A 16,811-nucleotide genomic window follows, 5' to 3' on the forward strand; every position below is an offset into this window, starting at 1 on the left:
TTTTTTTTTCTTCTTCTTTACTTTCTCTTTTTTTCTTCTTCTTTACTTTCTCTAGAAAAATAGTGTTGCGTAGCAATGTGCTTGCTGTGCCTTGAGTCTCATAGCTGTATATCTGCAGTGTGAAATTGTTTTCCGCATGGCTGCCTCCAATTCCTGGTCTGTGGGGATTTGGTGTAAGCGATGGTGTCGCTACTATGCTGCTCATTGTTCTACTTGTAGAGAAATCTACAGTATAAGGGGGGTCTCTGCTTCTTATTCATATATTCTGGGAAATTGTGCTTCCTACAGTTTGCTGCTTTTTAAATCTTACCCCTTCAGACATCTGGTCACCAGTCATTGGGGGGCAGCTATGACACCAAGTCCTACTCCTCTACCAAGATGGCTGTCTTTTCAGATAATGCTAAAAAAGATCAGTTGCAGGAATTCTATAGGCAGTACGGGTGGCTAGTCCTTTGCCCTCTGCTTTTCTCATTTTGGTCTTCATGATTCAGGTCCTCTTTAAGAAATGTAACTTTCCTAGATTTAGACCGTGGCTCTATGATGTGACCTGTAGCATTGAAAAAGCCTGGGAAAACTTTCCATCTCTGTATGCTGCATTTCATGCTACTGAGGTGGCTAGAAAAAGCCTGCTATGTAGAAATGTTCCAACATACTGCAGTATCTAGAAACACAGTGCAGTACTATCCTCTATAGTAACTATACCTCATATGGGTTATACAACAGCAGTATAGGTGTGTGTGTGTGTATATATATATATATACTATAGAACTGGGAAAAACGCATATGGTGAGGATCCAAGGGCCACCTACCCCAAAAATTGTGAAAACAAAAATGGAAAAGTTTCCCCAGGGAGTTTTTAAGCGACATTGTGTATGAAATTCAAAAGATTAAGGTATGTAAAATCTTGTCTTTTATTTATACAATGGGTAAAAAGCATATAAATGGTGAACTCTGGTTACAAACAGTAGGCAAAATATATAGACTGTTATAAAATGATCAATAATTTAATACAGTACAGTATGTGCCATGGGTGTATAGGCTTCCATATGAGTACCCCGACGTGTTTCGACCATCACTGTCTTCTTCAAGGGGATTTTTACTCTGGTGAAATATATCAGAAACAACAAAAAAATATTATAATTCCGACAAATACTATCACAAATGAATGCAAGTGATGTGAAGATGTTTACCGCTCAAAGATGAAAATCGTAGCGTAACATGTAACCAGAGATGGTAAATGGAGTATGCAATTGTCCGGAAATCCTCATGTGGCATCCCCCCCCCCCCTCCCCTACAGGTGGGGTCCAACCTAAGGAGAGGCTTACATGGCTTCACACGTGTGGACCTTCAGAGGGGCGACACCTGTGTTGGAGTTCAATAAATTATTCAATAAGTATGATGTAAGATAATGATAGACATTGGCAGCACGTTGTATAATAACGATTGGTATATATTCTATAGAGCAGACTTTCGCAACTTTCTTCACCATGGAGCAGCACTTTGAAATTTTCAGATATTGGGGATATCATACGTTGTTTTACATTAGTGGTCAGTGACGGACGGTCCCCTATATGCTCGTGCTTAATGGGAAGAATGTCATTTGGTCAGTTTAGTGACCCCATGCATTGGGGAACGGGGGGGGGGGGGGATGTACCATAGGCCTCTTGCACACTATACAGACATATGATCATCAGACATTCCTGGCAGAAAAAAAAAACATGAGAATGAGCTGTATATCACTTGCACATGTATGTGTGCGCACACCGGAAGCATTTGCGAGCACTGGCAACCCCTCTATTATAAGCAGACATACCACACTGTGTATGGCTTTTCTAAAATTAAGGCATGTAAATACCTTTTTTTTTTTTTATGTGTGTGAGCTTCAGGCCGTTCATGTGACTCGCGATTGCTTTACAGCTCCGATACGTGGCTTCTGCATAAGGGGCTGAGATCTCCCTCTGAGGTCATCTGAATGACGGAGGGACGTACGGTGGTCAGGGCTCGGCAGCCATGATTATCGTGGTCGGTACAGAGAGAGGGATACAGAAAGTGGAAGGATCAGCCAGGTTTTTTTTTACAGTTTAGAGGGGGGCAGATTACACGGCACAAGCACTGTGGGGGGGGGGGGTGAATACTTCTCCTATGGATTACAAGAATGCAGTTCGTTCTGCCCTCTTGTGACATCTCTCAGCTGGTCCAGGCTTGGAAAAAATCCTGACTTTACAGTTGGGATCCACCCAGATGCCTGGACCTGCTGCTAGCTCAGCCTCTCTGCCTGAGCCAGCCACTCCAGCCCCCTCCACAGCCCAGCAGTCACGTGAGCTCTGGAAGAGCAGAGCAGAGAACCACTGACTGACAGTCGCAGCTCTCTTCTCAGAGCCGAGGGGGAGAACTGAGCGATCCAGCAGTGTTTGATCTCTCAGTTCTCGGGGTAGTAGCGGCGGGATATAGCTGCAGCTGGGATGGGTGCTGCAGACATCTAGGCGAATAAATATATATATATATATATATGGGTTAGTAAATGCATCTATAGAGGATAGAGCTGCACTGTTTCTGCTTCTAATTAAAAAAAAAAAAAAAGATATACACCATCCCATAAAAAAAGGAAAGATGTTTTAAATAATACTGTTGATAACTACTGTACCTGCTACACTACCTATACTGCCAGATCCAGAAAGTGTGCAAATTCTTTACAACGCTGGCTTATGCCACTTAAACTCCAGGCAGAAACGTTTTCCCTTGTTGCTCATGCTTTCCTTACCTTGAGCAAATATGTACTCTTATTTCTTTCCTGATTCTTTAATCAAAGTGAAAATGAATGTGTGTGTATATATGTGTGTATATGTGTGTATATATGTGTGTGTGTATATATGTATATATATATATATATATATATATATATATATATATATATATATATATATATATATATATATATATATATATATATATATAATTTTTTTTAATCAAAGACTTTATACCCTGTGATTTCTGCTTTGTAAGACCTGTGGCCTCCATTGCCCCAGCCACTGGTTTTCACAGCTGTACTGCGTCTTTCAATGACAAGCCTGCTCTGCCCAAGCTCCGCCCACACACAGCTGCCACAACCTCCATTTTACTAGACATTTCGGGAAATGTACGGTTTTCCTGCATGGATGTGACATTCAGACATCAGAAAGCCGTCCTCCCGGTCCCTGGAAGTAGCGCGTTATTCTGAGGGACATGATGACATCACTAGAGCAGAAAATGGTCTAACATGAGAAGTGAGTCATTTCCATCAATGCTTTTCTCCGAGGGATCTGGAAATGCAAAGACAGCAGGATCCTGGAGTTCTTTAAATGGTTTAGCTTTTCACCTTGACTTTTTTTACACTTTCTCTGAGCACTTTTCTATGCTTTTTTCCCTTTTTTTTATTTTTCTTGATTTTTTTAGTATGGATTTTGCTTTAGGGGGCATTCCATTTGGGGACAGTATTTTTAACCACTTAAGGACCTTGCCTGTTTTTTCAGACTCAGTGTTTCTACGAGTTTAAAACTGTTTTTTTTTGCTAGAAAATTACTTGGAACCCCCAAACATTATATATTGTTTTTCTAACTCACTAGAGAATAAAATGATGGTCATTACAATACTTTTTGTCACACCGTATTTGCGCAGCAGTCTTGCAAGCGCACTTTTTTTTTAATTAAAAAATAGAACAGTAAAGTTAGCCCAATTTTTTTTATATTGCGAAAGATAATGTTACCTGGCAGTGCACATTGTACTGCCCCCAACAAAGGTAAACTTCTCATGCTGGACTATCCTAATGTACAGTGTGTGTATGTGCGATTACACACTCCCCAAAAACATCCGATTTAAAAAAATAAAAATTCATAATATTTTTTTGATCTTTAAAAAAAAAAAACAGATTATTTTCCACCCTGGAAGGGGGTGTCGAGGGGGCAGAGGAGCTAGGCCAGCACAGAGTGATTAGATACTCCAAGAAGAGGAGAGTGCTGTGCTAGGGAGGTGAATGTAACATCTTTCAAGGCACATTGCATGTGAATAAAAAATTATTAATGGAAAGAGAAAAACACTACAAGTAAGCGTAAAAAATCTTGTATTTTTCTGTGCTTGTTACCTCCCGTATTTTAAGTTGGTGACACAGCCTCTTTAAGTTGAAGTGGTTTATTGTATACAATACGGAGATCATCCCTGAAGTGATCCATACAAATGGTGACGCTATGACAGAACTTGGCACACACTCGCTCTGTTATCTGTGATCTGAAGCTGTGAGGTCAAACACTCCATTGAGTGAATCTGATTTTCTCTGTCATGTGCCAGAATGTTGCAAGTGAGAGTTCAGTAATACTATCATTGCTTGTGCCTTTGCTTTATGCATAGGGCAGCTTATTGATTTCAGTGTGCTTTTAATTTTTTTTTTTTTTTTTTTAGCTTTTCACATTTTACATTTTTACTGCCTGTTTGGCACACATTTTTCTGCACGCAAAGCTGTGCATCTTGCTTGTCACATGTGGTGTGATTTCTTAATGGCACCCAAAAGTGTGACACATGCTTTTGCATGTTTCTTAAAAGCGTGCAAAATCTTCTAATTCTGCTATTATATGCTACGTACCGTAGGTGTGGATGTAAGCTTAAAGTGATTATACAGTCTCGCTTTAAAAAGAAAAAAAAATTCCAAACATGCTCCCCTGCCCTGTTGCAGTTGGTTTTGCACACAGCAGCCTAGATTCTCCTCTTCTCGGGTCCCTCTACGCTGCTCCTGGCCCCTCGTAACTGATGAGTGCCCCCCATAGACCAGCAGCGTGCTATGGGCAGTGGTGTATTTGGGTTTTGTGCTGCCCTAGGCCTGACTAAACGCATGCACCCCCTAATTAAAATGACCCACCCTTTCCTGTCAAAGCCACACCCCTTGCTGTTTAAGACCCGCCCTGGAATTTTCAAGTGGGGACACTAGTTCTGAGGGCCTGCGGGGGGGGGGGGCAATGGATTCCCTTAATTTGCATAGATTTCCTCTCACTTCCTGTTTGGCTATGGGGCAGGAAGTGAAGGGAAATCTCTGCAATGGGACAGGGATGGTAAAAAATAAACTGACAGGGGCTATAACCCTCCCTTACTCTATCCAAAATGATGGGGGAAAAAAAAGTGTTGCCTATAGTTCTACTTTAAGCACCAATTTCTGTTAATTTTATGGTGAGGACTAAGAAGATATACTCATGCCAATGGTGCAGCAGAAAACACATAGCACAGTGAGGAAGGTTTGTGGTCCAGGATGATAGGACAGTCAAAATTAGAAGCGGCACCCCCCCATAATTGCGTAATGCCGACCGCCTGCATACCGCAAGCAGTGCGGCCGCTTTATGGGGGTACTATGACTAATCTGCCGCTCAGCCCAGTCCACCCTACAAAGTGTAGTGAAAGCCGGTGGGAACTCTTTCCGTGTTGGCCTGGGCCTTGTTGGCCTAGGCCAGGATACAGCATTGACTATGGGAACACCTGAGCAGAGTCAGAGCTCCATTTATCCATTCAGACATTGAGCCCTGGCCCTGCCCCTTCTCTCCCCCGATTGGCAAACGGACTTTGACAGTCGTGGGAGCAAATGGCGCCACGGCTTTGCCCAAGCTAATCGGGAGGAGAGTCCCGGATGGCCAAGGGAATAGTGGACATCACTGGATAGAGAAAGGTGCTCATGGTAAGTATTGGGGGGTCTGAGGGGGCCTGCTACACACAGAAGGTTTTTTATCTTAATGCGTAGAATGCAATAAGATAAAGCTTTTGCCTTTACAACTCCTTTTTTAAAGGGGAAGTTCTGCTCTTCTCCCCCTCCTCCTCTCTGCCTCCTCCTTCATATCTGGCACTTTTTTTGGGGAAGGAACAGGTACCTGATATTGACAGTAATCCACTCTAACTTCCACTCCAACTGTTGAAATAATCCAACGGGAAGTTCTCCCCCCTCTCTTTCCCCCACATCCTTCTAGGACATGCCACAGGTCCCAGAAGGCTGTGGGACCATTCAGTTTACGCTGTGTGACTTGCGCATGCACAGTGAGCATTTGGCTATAAAGCTACAAGCAGTCACAGCTGGCTGCCCACAGGTAATATGCTGGTGCCTGGGTCTGAAGCCCAGTGAAGAACCAGATGGGGGGGTGACAGAGCTGCATCATGGGACAGGCGAGTTTTTTGTTTTTTTTTGTAGCTGCTGACTTAAATTTTTTTTAAAAGTGACCCTAAATTGGAACTTCCGCTCATTTGAACCCCCCCCCCCCCCTCTGGTGTCACATCTGACACCTTTCAGGGGGGTGCAGATACCTGTCAAAGACAGTTATTTGCACCCACTTCTGGGAGTCCTCACTGCAGGGTTTCTGCAGGTAGTGCGTCACTTCCCGCCCGTTGTGTTCTGGGAAACACTCGGCTCCCAGAACACAGCGGGGACCAGTGAGGACGGCGCTGCACGACTCGCGCATGCGCCGTAGGGAATCGGGCAGTGAAGCCGGAGCGCTTCACTTCCTGATTCCCTCACCGAGGATGGCGGTGGGTGCAGCAGATAGACGAGTGATTGCTCGTCTTCTGCTGCAGACATCGCTGGACTCCTGGACAGGTAAGTGTCCATACATTAAAAGTCAGCAGCTGCAGTATTTGTAGCTGCTGGCTTTTAATAATTTTTTTTTTTAAAGCGGAGCTTCGCTTTAAGAACTGCTTTAAGATTGGCCATACATGATTGAACTAAAAATATTGTATAGATTTCCCCCATCCACACATTCGATGTGGATGGGGGGGAATCACTCCCGCTGAGCCTTTGTATTCTGCCAGCAGGGAGCCTTCTCCACTGGCAGAATACAATTAGTGTTGCCAGCTATAGTCGGCAGCACTGATCATTCAGGGAAAAACCCAACAGGCTGGTTATACACAGGTCAATTTGTCCAGCCTGCCCATACATGGATTCAAATTTGGCCAATGTCTGCTGAACCAGCTGAATTTTAATCCATGTATGGCTCAGGTAATAATGTTCAGGTTCACATCACTAATATTTCATGACTTTTCTGCTCATTTCAACAACAAAAATGGAGATATCTTATGGAAAATAAGTTTACTTTACAAGTATCTAACACACATCTCCAAATACAGCTGCAAAGGTGAGTGTGAGTCATGGTAAATTGATTACCAGTAGGTTTCACCTATAATTCAGGTGTGTCAGTTGGCACTTTGATAAGCTGCTTTTCAAAGGATCCTGTGTTCAGAGAGGCCTGAATGGCCTGTGTATGAATTGCAGGTTCTTCGGTCAGAACTGCTGAATGTAGTGCCACGTGAGGGAGCGCCATCCTGTTCTTTCTGTCTGCACATGTGCAATTTGTACGCTCTCCTGTTGCCTATGATGAACTTGGTAGCTGTGACAGGAGAGCGTACAGACTGCGCATGTGTGGCCTGTAAGAAAAGGATCTCATGACCCTAGAGGGTGCTGGTCTCAACGGCTGCTTCCCTACAGTAATTAAGGAAGGAGCCATCACAGGCTGTAGAAAACTTTAGAAAGGCTTCTTTTTAGTGTAGGTTTGGCCTACATTCTTTTAACTGAAAAGGGAGCCCTGGCTGGAAGGTAGGTTTAGCACACTATGCTGCTCTGCTTATATGGGTTAAATCCTTGTGAATGGAGGAGAGTATGATCTGTGATCAATCACAGGATTCTCTTCCCTTATTTACAGATTGTAATTCAGTGAACTTTTCTCAATGAAAGTGGGGGCAGGAGAGCATGTGTACTCCTCCATCCCTCCCTCCTCCATCCCTCCCTCCTCCATCCATCCCTCCCTCCTCCATTCCTCCCTCCTCCATGTCCCCTAACTAGCTAAACACATGGGGGTGGGATTTTTCATGTAGATTGATGGTGGCTTCACCTTCCTCGTAATCTAAAACACAGGCTGGAGGGCTGTGACACAGATTGTGACTGTCAGAAATCGGCCCACACCATTTTAATGCCAAAAAAGAATACAGATTTAATTTCATATGTATATTTGTTTGACAATTTAAAATTACTTTCCTTTGATCAAAGCCCCCGCAGCGGTCCTCGTTCCCCCTTCTGGCCCACGACATCTCTCCTGGGAGTTACTTCTGGGTATCGCGGCTCCGGGGCTGTGATTGCCGGAGCCATAATGTCAATCCCAAGCATGCGTGCGGGAGCTGCCAGTAACAGGACACTCACTGAAGCAATGGTACATATGTGCCCTTGCTTCAGTTTGCTCCAGTGCGTATGTGCCAAGGACTTCGTCACATGCAGGGGACAGGGGCATATATCCTAAACCATGTAGGTTTAGGAGATATCCGGGGTAGCTACAGGTAAGCCTTAATATAGGCTTGCCTGTAGCATAAAGTGGCATGTAAGGGTATACAACCCCTTTAAACAGTGTGTGTTTAGTATCACTTTGAGGAAACTTTTACAAATTCTCCCACTACTCTGTGCTGGGGCCCGAGGACTGCACTCCAAACACTAAAGGGCCTCATGTGGCCCTTGGGCCGCAGGTTGGGCACCAGGACTCAGGAGGATCCCTAGGGTTCCACAAAACCCTGGTTGAGATTGGCTGTTCTAAATAGTGGAAACACCCATCAAGAAGAATATAGGCCTCATTGTTCTGGGTAATAGATCTGATTGTTTTGTTCAGTTCGGATTTGGGTCATAACTTAAATCCCATAATAGGTTGTAAAGATCAAACAAAAAAAGTAACATTTGCAAGGTCTCATCACATTGTGTATAAACACGCTCAAAATCTAGTACCTGTTATTCTCATAAACGGCTTACTTCTACATACGCTATGCACCTGCTTTATCCAATATATGAGCCGATGAGCTGAATACACACGTTCAAATTCTTTATTGGCAACCTGTTTGGGGAACAAACGAACACTCGCATAGAAGAGGCCGCCTGGTTAGTTGCACTATGACCCTTTGGACTGTGAAGCAAGCGGCACAATTTGTACAAATAAAAATTGTAGGAGTAATCCAAGTGATTGCTTCTCTAGGCAGATGTCATAATAATCCAGCTAGCAAAGTATCTTTTGTTTTAGTAATAGATTTATCTTCAGAAAGTTTACCTTGCTGAATTTTGTCAGCCTTTCGCCCTGCAGTAGCGTAGCCTCCCTTCTAGACTAGTACACCTATTTTTCCTCGCAATTGTTCTAGATCTGATGTACATATCTGTGCAAGTAAATGGCTCATTTACTATTTGTTTTAACAACTAAACTAGTATTAACCACTTGAGACCCGCGCTATAGACGAAAGACGTCCAGAGCGCGGCTCTCAAGTGCCGGGTGGACGTCCTGTTATTTACATTCCCCGCGCGCGCCGCTGGGGGCACGCAGCAAGGAAACGCTGTGCCCGGCGCATCGCTGGGAAGCAGATGCGTGTGCCTGGCGGCTGCGATGTCCGCCAGGTGCCCGCGATCGGCGGTGACAGCAGGGACGTGGATCTCTATGTGTAAACACAGAGCTCCACGTCCTGTCAGGGAGAGAGGAGACCAATGCCGTGTCCCTTGTACATAGGGACACAGATCGGTCACCTCCCCCAGTCGGTTACCCTCCACACACAGTTAGAACACACCCAGGGAGTACATTTAACCCCTTCCTCACCCCCTAGTGTTAACCCCTTCCCTGCCAGTCACATTTTTACAGTAATTGGTGCATTTTTATAGCACTGATCGCTGTATAAATGTGAATGGTCCCAAAATGTTGTCAAGTGTCCAATATGTCTGCCGCAATATCGCAGGCCTAACAAAAAAATCGCAGATCGCCGCCATTACTAGTAAAAAATAAATCATAAATCTATCCCCCTATTTTGTAGGCGATATAACTTTTGCGCAAACCAATCAATATACGCTTATTGCAATTTTTTTTTTTTACATGAATATGTAGAATATGTTTTGGCCTAAACCGAGGAAAAAAAATAAATAAAATAAATTGGGATATTATAACAAATTTTTCTAAATTTTCTGTCTTTTTCTTTTTTTTTTTTATATATAGCGCAAAAAATAAAAACCGCAGAGGTGATCAAATACCACCAAAAGAAAGAACTTTATTGATAAAAATATAATTTGGGTACAGTGTTGTATGACCGTGCAATTATCATTCAAAATGCGTCAGCGCTGAAAGCTATAAATTGGTCTGGGCACAAAGGGGGTTTAAGTGCCCAGTAATGAAGTAATTAAAGTAATTAAAACTCCAGCCATTTAACGTGGATGTGCCTAAAGATATTTTTTTAAATAAACATTTCTACACTTGCCTCCTGTACAATTCCATAAAGCGGCCCCTAACAGTCTCTTCTCTGGTCCCCCACCTGCACTTCTGGCTCCTCCTCTCTGTCCAGTGCCCCTCCCCAGGAAGCGGCTTCCCATGGGGCACTTGTGGGTGCTCTCTCCTGAGCCCCCACTGCTGCGTCCATTGACACAGGCAGCGGGACTTGCCCCCCTCCCTGCTTCCTGGTCACTGGCTTTGATTGACAACACTGGGAGCCAATGGCCACTTGGTGTGTCTGAGTGGGGCTCAAGCGATAGCGATGCACAAGCGGCTTACTATGGAGGCACTCGACGGGAGGGGAGGAAACCTGAGAAGAGGATCAGGGCTGCTCTGTGCAAAATAGTAAGTAGAACATTTTACCAAAAAGAGATTTTGCAACCTCTTTAACTGCTTAAGGACCGCCCCATGTACATATACTGCGGCAGGGCGGCCTTTTAGTGCAAAATTGCGTACCTGTGCACAGCGAGAGCCAATCGGTGGGTCAGACGGATGCGATGTCCGCCGGTGACCCGGCGATTGTTCCTAAAGAGGCAGAGCGGAGGTCTGCCTAATGTAAACAAGAGCACTGTTCTGCCAGAAAGGAAAATGGAGATCTCATGTTCCTGCTAAACAGACACATAGATCTGTTTACCTTTAGTCCAACATCTCCCCCCTACAGTTAGAAAGCACACATAAGGAACACACTTAACCCTTTGATTGCCCCTGATGTTAACCCCTTCCCTGCCAGCGTAATTTATACAGTGACAGTGCATTTTTTGTTTTAGTACTGATCACTTTATTGGTGTCACTGGTCCCCAAAAAATTTCACTAATGCCTTGTAGACACGATAGGAATTTCTGATGAAAAAAGTCTGATGGAATTTTTTCATCAGAAATTCCTATCGTGTGTGTGTGTGTGCGCCCCATAAAAAAAAAATTCTGTCGGAGTTTGGAAATATAACATGTGTTATTTTTTTCTGATGGCAAATTCCGATCGTCTGTGTGGAACTCCGACAGAGAAAAAAAACACGCATGCTCAGAATTAAGTCGACACATGCTCGGAAGCATTGAACTTCATTTTTTTCGGCTCACCATAGTGTTTTTTGTCACCGCGTTTTCAGACGGTTGGAATTTAGTCTGACAGTGTGTATGCAAGACTGATGGAAGACAGCTTGAACAGAATTCTGACAGAAAATTCTATCAGATTTTAGCCCATAGGAAATTCCTATCGTGTGTACAGGGCATTAGTGTCAGATTTGTCTGGCGCAATGTCGCAAGTGACCACTAAAAATCGCTGATTGCTGCCATTACTAGTAAAAAAGTAAAAATAAAGTCCCTAAATCTATCCCATAGTTTGGTTTGCGCAAAAGTTATAGCGTCTACAATCAACGTACGCTTATTGGGATTTTATTACCAAAAATATGTAGCATAATACATATTGGCCTAAATTTATGAAGACATTTTTTTTTTTCCTTTTTTTTTTTTTTTTTTATTGGATATGTTTCATAGCAGAATGTAAACAATATTTGTTTTTCAAAATTGTCAGTCTCTTGTTTATAGCGCAAAAAATATTTGGGTACAGTGTAGAACTGCACGATTCTGGCCAAAAATGAGAATCGCAATTTTTTTTTTTGCTTAGAATGAAGATCACGATTCTCTCACAATTCTCACGCCGTAAAATCTTTTACATTTATACAAAAAAATAAATGGGCTAACTTTACTGGCTATTTTTTTTCCAAAAAAAAAAAATGCATTTAAAAAGACTGCTGCACAGATACAGTACAACATAAAATATTGCAACAACCGCCATTTTATTCTCTAGGATCTCTACTAAAAAAATATATAATGTTTGGGGGTTCTAAGTAATTTTCTAGCAAAAAAAATGATTTTAACTTGAAAAGAGCTGTCGGAAAAAGGTTTGGTGTTTAAGTGGTTAAACGTTCCTAATTTACATACAGAAGTTTATTCCTTTGATGTAAAAGTCAATGTTTAGACTTAACTTTCCACTGATAAAGAATGTTTTCAAAACTTGGCAGGCTGCCCAGACTTTGACTTTTGGCTGAGAGTAGTGAGGAAATTCTTTTCATGTCAAAGATCGTGAAACCCTGTGTCAAGAATTGCAACGGGAAAGAGATCGCAAAAATGGCCTGGTCAGGGGGTAAATCTTCCGGAGATTACCGTATTTATCGCGGTATAACGCGCACCCGCGTATACCGCGCACCCCTAAAGTTGCCCCAAATCCTGTGGAAAAAAAGTTTTTTTTGTACTTGCAGGTTTGGTGTCTTGCGCGGCGTTCATCGGCAGCCTCGTCGGGTCCGGCGTTCGTCTGCGGCGTCGGGTTCGGGTGTCATCTTCGTCGGGTCCGGCGTCCTTCTGCGGCTTCGGGTGTCCTCTTCGTCGGGTCCCGCGTCCTTCTGCGGCGTCCTCCCCGCTCGTTTCCCGCGCCGAGTTTGAATACTGCGCTGACATATACAGAGCGCAGTACACTCGTGTATTGTCGGCAATGCTCGGCAACTCTCGCGCTGACGTCCTGTATGTCCAGGACGTGAGCGCGGAAGGAGCCGAGACTGCCCGACTATACCCGAGTGTACTGCGCTCGGTATATGTCGGCGCAGTATTCAAAACTCGGGGCGGGTATCGGCGTATAACGCGCTCCCACGATTTTGACCTGATTTTCAGGGCAAAAAAGTGCGCGGTATACGTTGATAAATACGGTAAATGGTTAAGTAGACCTGTGAGAGTGAGGTCTAAAAAATGCTAGTTACCTGGCTTTTTGTCTCTCTTTCTGCTAAAATGCTAGAATTCCTTCCTCATCTCTATACTTGTTCTCGGTCAGTGACTTGGAAAAGGTTCAGAAATGTATCAGTGGGTGGCCCTGTCAGTACCACTTTGACATCCTTTGACTGAAAATCAAAGGTGCTAGGTACAAAATTCTCATCCAATCAGATGCTGCCAGATGTCAGAACACAATATCCACAGCAGAAGAATCATTGGTCCCCATGGTTTAGTGCTGATGGAGAAATCTAGCATCTGATTTGCATTGGATGTGCCTATGTGCTGTCTAGCTACAGATTGAGGCTACAGTTGAAGTCTCCTTGTTATGTGCCTTACATTATTCTGCCTTTCTGAGTATAATAGTGTTTTTTACATTATAGTGAATGGAAATCTTGGTAATACAGTAGGTTGATGCATCCTTCTTGCTGTGTGTTGTCCATAACATTGACCACCCACCTAATATTGAGTAAGTCTGCCAACACAGCCCTGACCCATCGAGGCATGGACATCGTTGGTCTTCTGAAGGTGCTGTGGTATCTGACAGCAAGCCGTTGGCCTTTAAGTCTTGTACGTTGATAGATGGGCCCTCCATGGATTGAACTTGTATTTCCAGCAAATCCCAGAGATTTGCTTGAGATCGGGAGAATTTGTAGGCCAAGTCAACACCTCATACTCGTATTACCCAAGCCATTCTTGAACCATTTTTGCAGTGTGGTAGGGCCCATTATCCTGCTAAAAGAGATTACTGCCATCAGGGAAAACTCTTTCAATGAGGGAGTGTACTTGGTCAGCAGCATTGTTTAGGTAGGCGGTGTCAAGTAACAATTCTACATGAATGGCAGAACCCAAGGATTCCCAGCAGAACATTGCCCAAACCATCACACTGCCTCCTGCTGGTTTGCATTCTTTCCAAACTGCATTCTGGTGCCAGTTCTTCCCCCAAATAAGAGTTGCACCCAGCTATCCTCCTAATGTAACAGAAGATGTAATTCTTTAGACTAGGCTACCTTCTTCCATTCCTCCGTGGTCCAGTTCTGGTTCCCAAGCGCCCATTGTGGGCACTTTTGGCTGTAGACACACAGGTCAGAATGGGTAGCCTGACTGGTCTGTGACTACATGGTCCCATACACAACCAACTGCAATGCCCAATATTTCAGGGACAACATGTTTTTACTTGCTGCCAAATATATGCCACTGACTTTCAGATTCCAGATATAATCCAGTGTTCTTCATTTAACCTGTCAGTGGTTATAAAGTTATGCTGATCGGGGTGTGTTTGAGTATATTATTATATTTTCTTTAATTTTTATTTTTGAGACAAACCTTGTCTAAGATTTCTTTTAATATGTATGAAGAGCATTGTATACGGAAGAGCTGGACAATTCCTCTTTCCATGACAAATAATTAAACCTTTATTGTAACCTGGCGGCAAATTAAGAATTTTGTCAAATTTTCATTTTACTATTTCGAGTCTGGGTTAGCAGACAAAGGGTAAGATGGCATGTTGGGGTTGGGGGGTATCTGGAGGAATAGATGGGGTAACCGTATGGCTAGGACTCAACGTACCTGCAGAGGAAAATTGACATAATGATATTGGGGGCACCTGGAGGGGAAAGGGTATGTCTTTGGATTGGAGGTACCTGGATCAGAAAATGGGAAAGCGGTATTCCCCAAACTGAGATTGGGGGGTACCTGGAGGTGCAGATGGGGTAAAAGTTTGCTCAGTATTGGGGCTTTCAGAAGGGGCAAAAACATGGCACCACAGAAATCCTTCTGCATTAGAGGAGAGGGAGTTGGGGTTCTCTGGGCCGCTGTCAAATGGTCACCAATAGAATGCTGGGGCAGAAGGGGGCAGCCAGTAAAAATTTTGAGCTTAGAGTAAAGGGATTAAAAGACAGGAGAAGTGACCAGAAGAGGGCAGAATCCCAGGGCTCAGGAGACCAGTCACCATGGTCAGCTCCAAGGCCAAGACATTGGAGGATCATGATTAAAGTTGCACTAAACTTTTTGGTTTAAAAATAAATAAAAAATTTAAATTAAAATTCTATTCAAGTATGTATGCTTGACTTGCAAGCATAGGGGTTGCCTGAAAATGTTATTTTAAATGATGTCCCTGTGGTTGTCCTCATTTACAACTTCATTTCCACCCAGTTGATTTTTGGACATGTTGTTCTGCTTTTTCCAGTATTTTTTAAAATTGCATTGCTTTTCAAGTCCCTGTGATTCGGATTCTGTGTTTGATCTCACGTGTCAGCGGAGGTGCAATTGAATGTATTGTGACAATTTTGGAATGCACAAAGTTTAAGTATATTGGTAGTTTTTTATTTTGTATACGTTTTAGTTTTTTTTTTTTTGCTTTTATACTGTTTTTTTATCTTGGGGGTATGGGGGTACCTGATATGGGGGGGGGGGGGGAAATGATGTATTCTTAACTCGGAAATGAACACCCTTAACCACCCCCTCCGGTCCTTGTTGTACTTGCCTCCATGAGCTGTCATTGCTCGCACAACCGCTGTAGTGTTTTGGGATTTGAAATCCCTGCACTTTTCTCTTTTCTGCAGGGCCTTCAGGACAGATCAGAGTGATTTTGATTGGTCCACGCTGGCATACTGCATTGCTCTGATCCGTCCTGGAAGCACTGCCTGAGAAGAGGGAGAAAAGCAATTGCAAATATCCAGACTGCTTCCCTGACTGCATGGGCACTGATAGCTCATCACTCAAGGAGCTACAGAGAGAAACGGGGGCGTTTGGGAAGGTATAGGGTGTTCACCTTACTTTCTTTTTTTTTTTCTTTTTTTTTTTAAAGGGGAACTCAAACTTCAATCTGAAAGTGGATCATAATGGAATAAGTACTTGTTTACATCATGTCTGAGCTGCGTTTTTCTGCACATGACACCTGTATGATGTAAATGGGAAAACAATTGTCTGTGTTCTCTGCTTACACCATACATGTCCCGCGGTGTGAAGAACAACGCAGCTCCGCAGACATGGTGTGAACAAGCGCTAAACATTTCTATAAACCAGAGAACCCTATGCGATGGGCCTCTCCACTTTCCCTGGCTGACATTCCTGTTCAGTCTTCTAAGGGCAGAAGAACGACGGCTGGCTGAACTAGCGTGTGAAGGTTGTTTTGGAATGGTAGCCGAGTGCGGTTACCATTGGCTCCGTAAATTTTAAAGTGCTAAAAGCGAGAGGCTTGCCACATGTTCAACCATGTTTTATGTAGACTTTTTAAAATGATATCAATCAGTAACCTCTCCTCTCTTATTTTCTAGGGTTCATTTCAGCCTGTGGATAACATCCGTGGCATGAGGCACCATGGCCTGGTGGAGAGGGTATCGAGAAACCGTCTGCACTCGCCTCATCACAGACCTGTGGAGAAGCATGGACGTCAGATATCCTTTAATACTGATAAGGCTGGGGAAAGCTGGCCTCGTATGCCTTTGTTCTGCCAGTAGCTGGATTCTTTCACCTCTGCAGTGGGCTGTGTTACTTCTTATAAACAATGAAATCTTGTCTAGATTCCAGCTCATTACAATTATTCTTCTAGCAGCGAGCACTTATCCCATTAAGACATGGCTTGAAGCTTACTAGTTACTTATTTGTCATTTGTAACTGTTTTTCCATTTTACTTGCTAAGAGTTTTTCAGTTAGGTTTTTCTACAGTTGTTTTTCATCTGTTGGGTTATTGTCTTTTTGTGCTTTTTTTTTTTTTTTTTTTTTAATGGATCTAGTTTAGACTAAATTCCCAACCGGTAAGTTTTTAATGTGGAATCGGGGCACATGT

At 43.4% G+C, this 16,811-nt stretch overlaps 1 protein-coding gene across 2 annotated transcripts in view; it reads left to right on the forward strand.

Moving 5' to 3' along the window:
- CRTC3 (CREB regulated transcription coactivator 3) overlaps window positions 1–16,811 on the forward strand; it is a 217,243-nt gene that overhangs the window by 79,200 nt on the left and 121,232 nt on the right. For both annotated transcript variants that reach the window (XM_040342542.1, XM_040342543.1), the window contains exon 3: window positions 16,300–16,419. In XM_040342542.1, the coding sequence (XP_040198476.1) occupies window positions 16,300–16,419 (120 nt within the window). The remainder of the gene's footprint in view (window positions 1–16,299; window positions 16,420–16,811) is intronic.

The sequence above is a fragment of the Rana temporaria genome, chromosome 3, assembly GCF_905171775.1.
Source record: "Rana temporaria chromosome 3, aRanTem1.1, whole genome shotgun sequence".
NCBI classification, from domain to species: domain Eukaryota; kingdom Metazoa; phylum Chordata; class Amphibia; order Anura; family Ranidae; genus Rana; species Rana temporaria.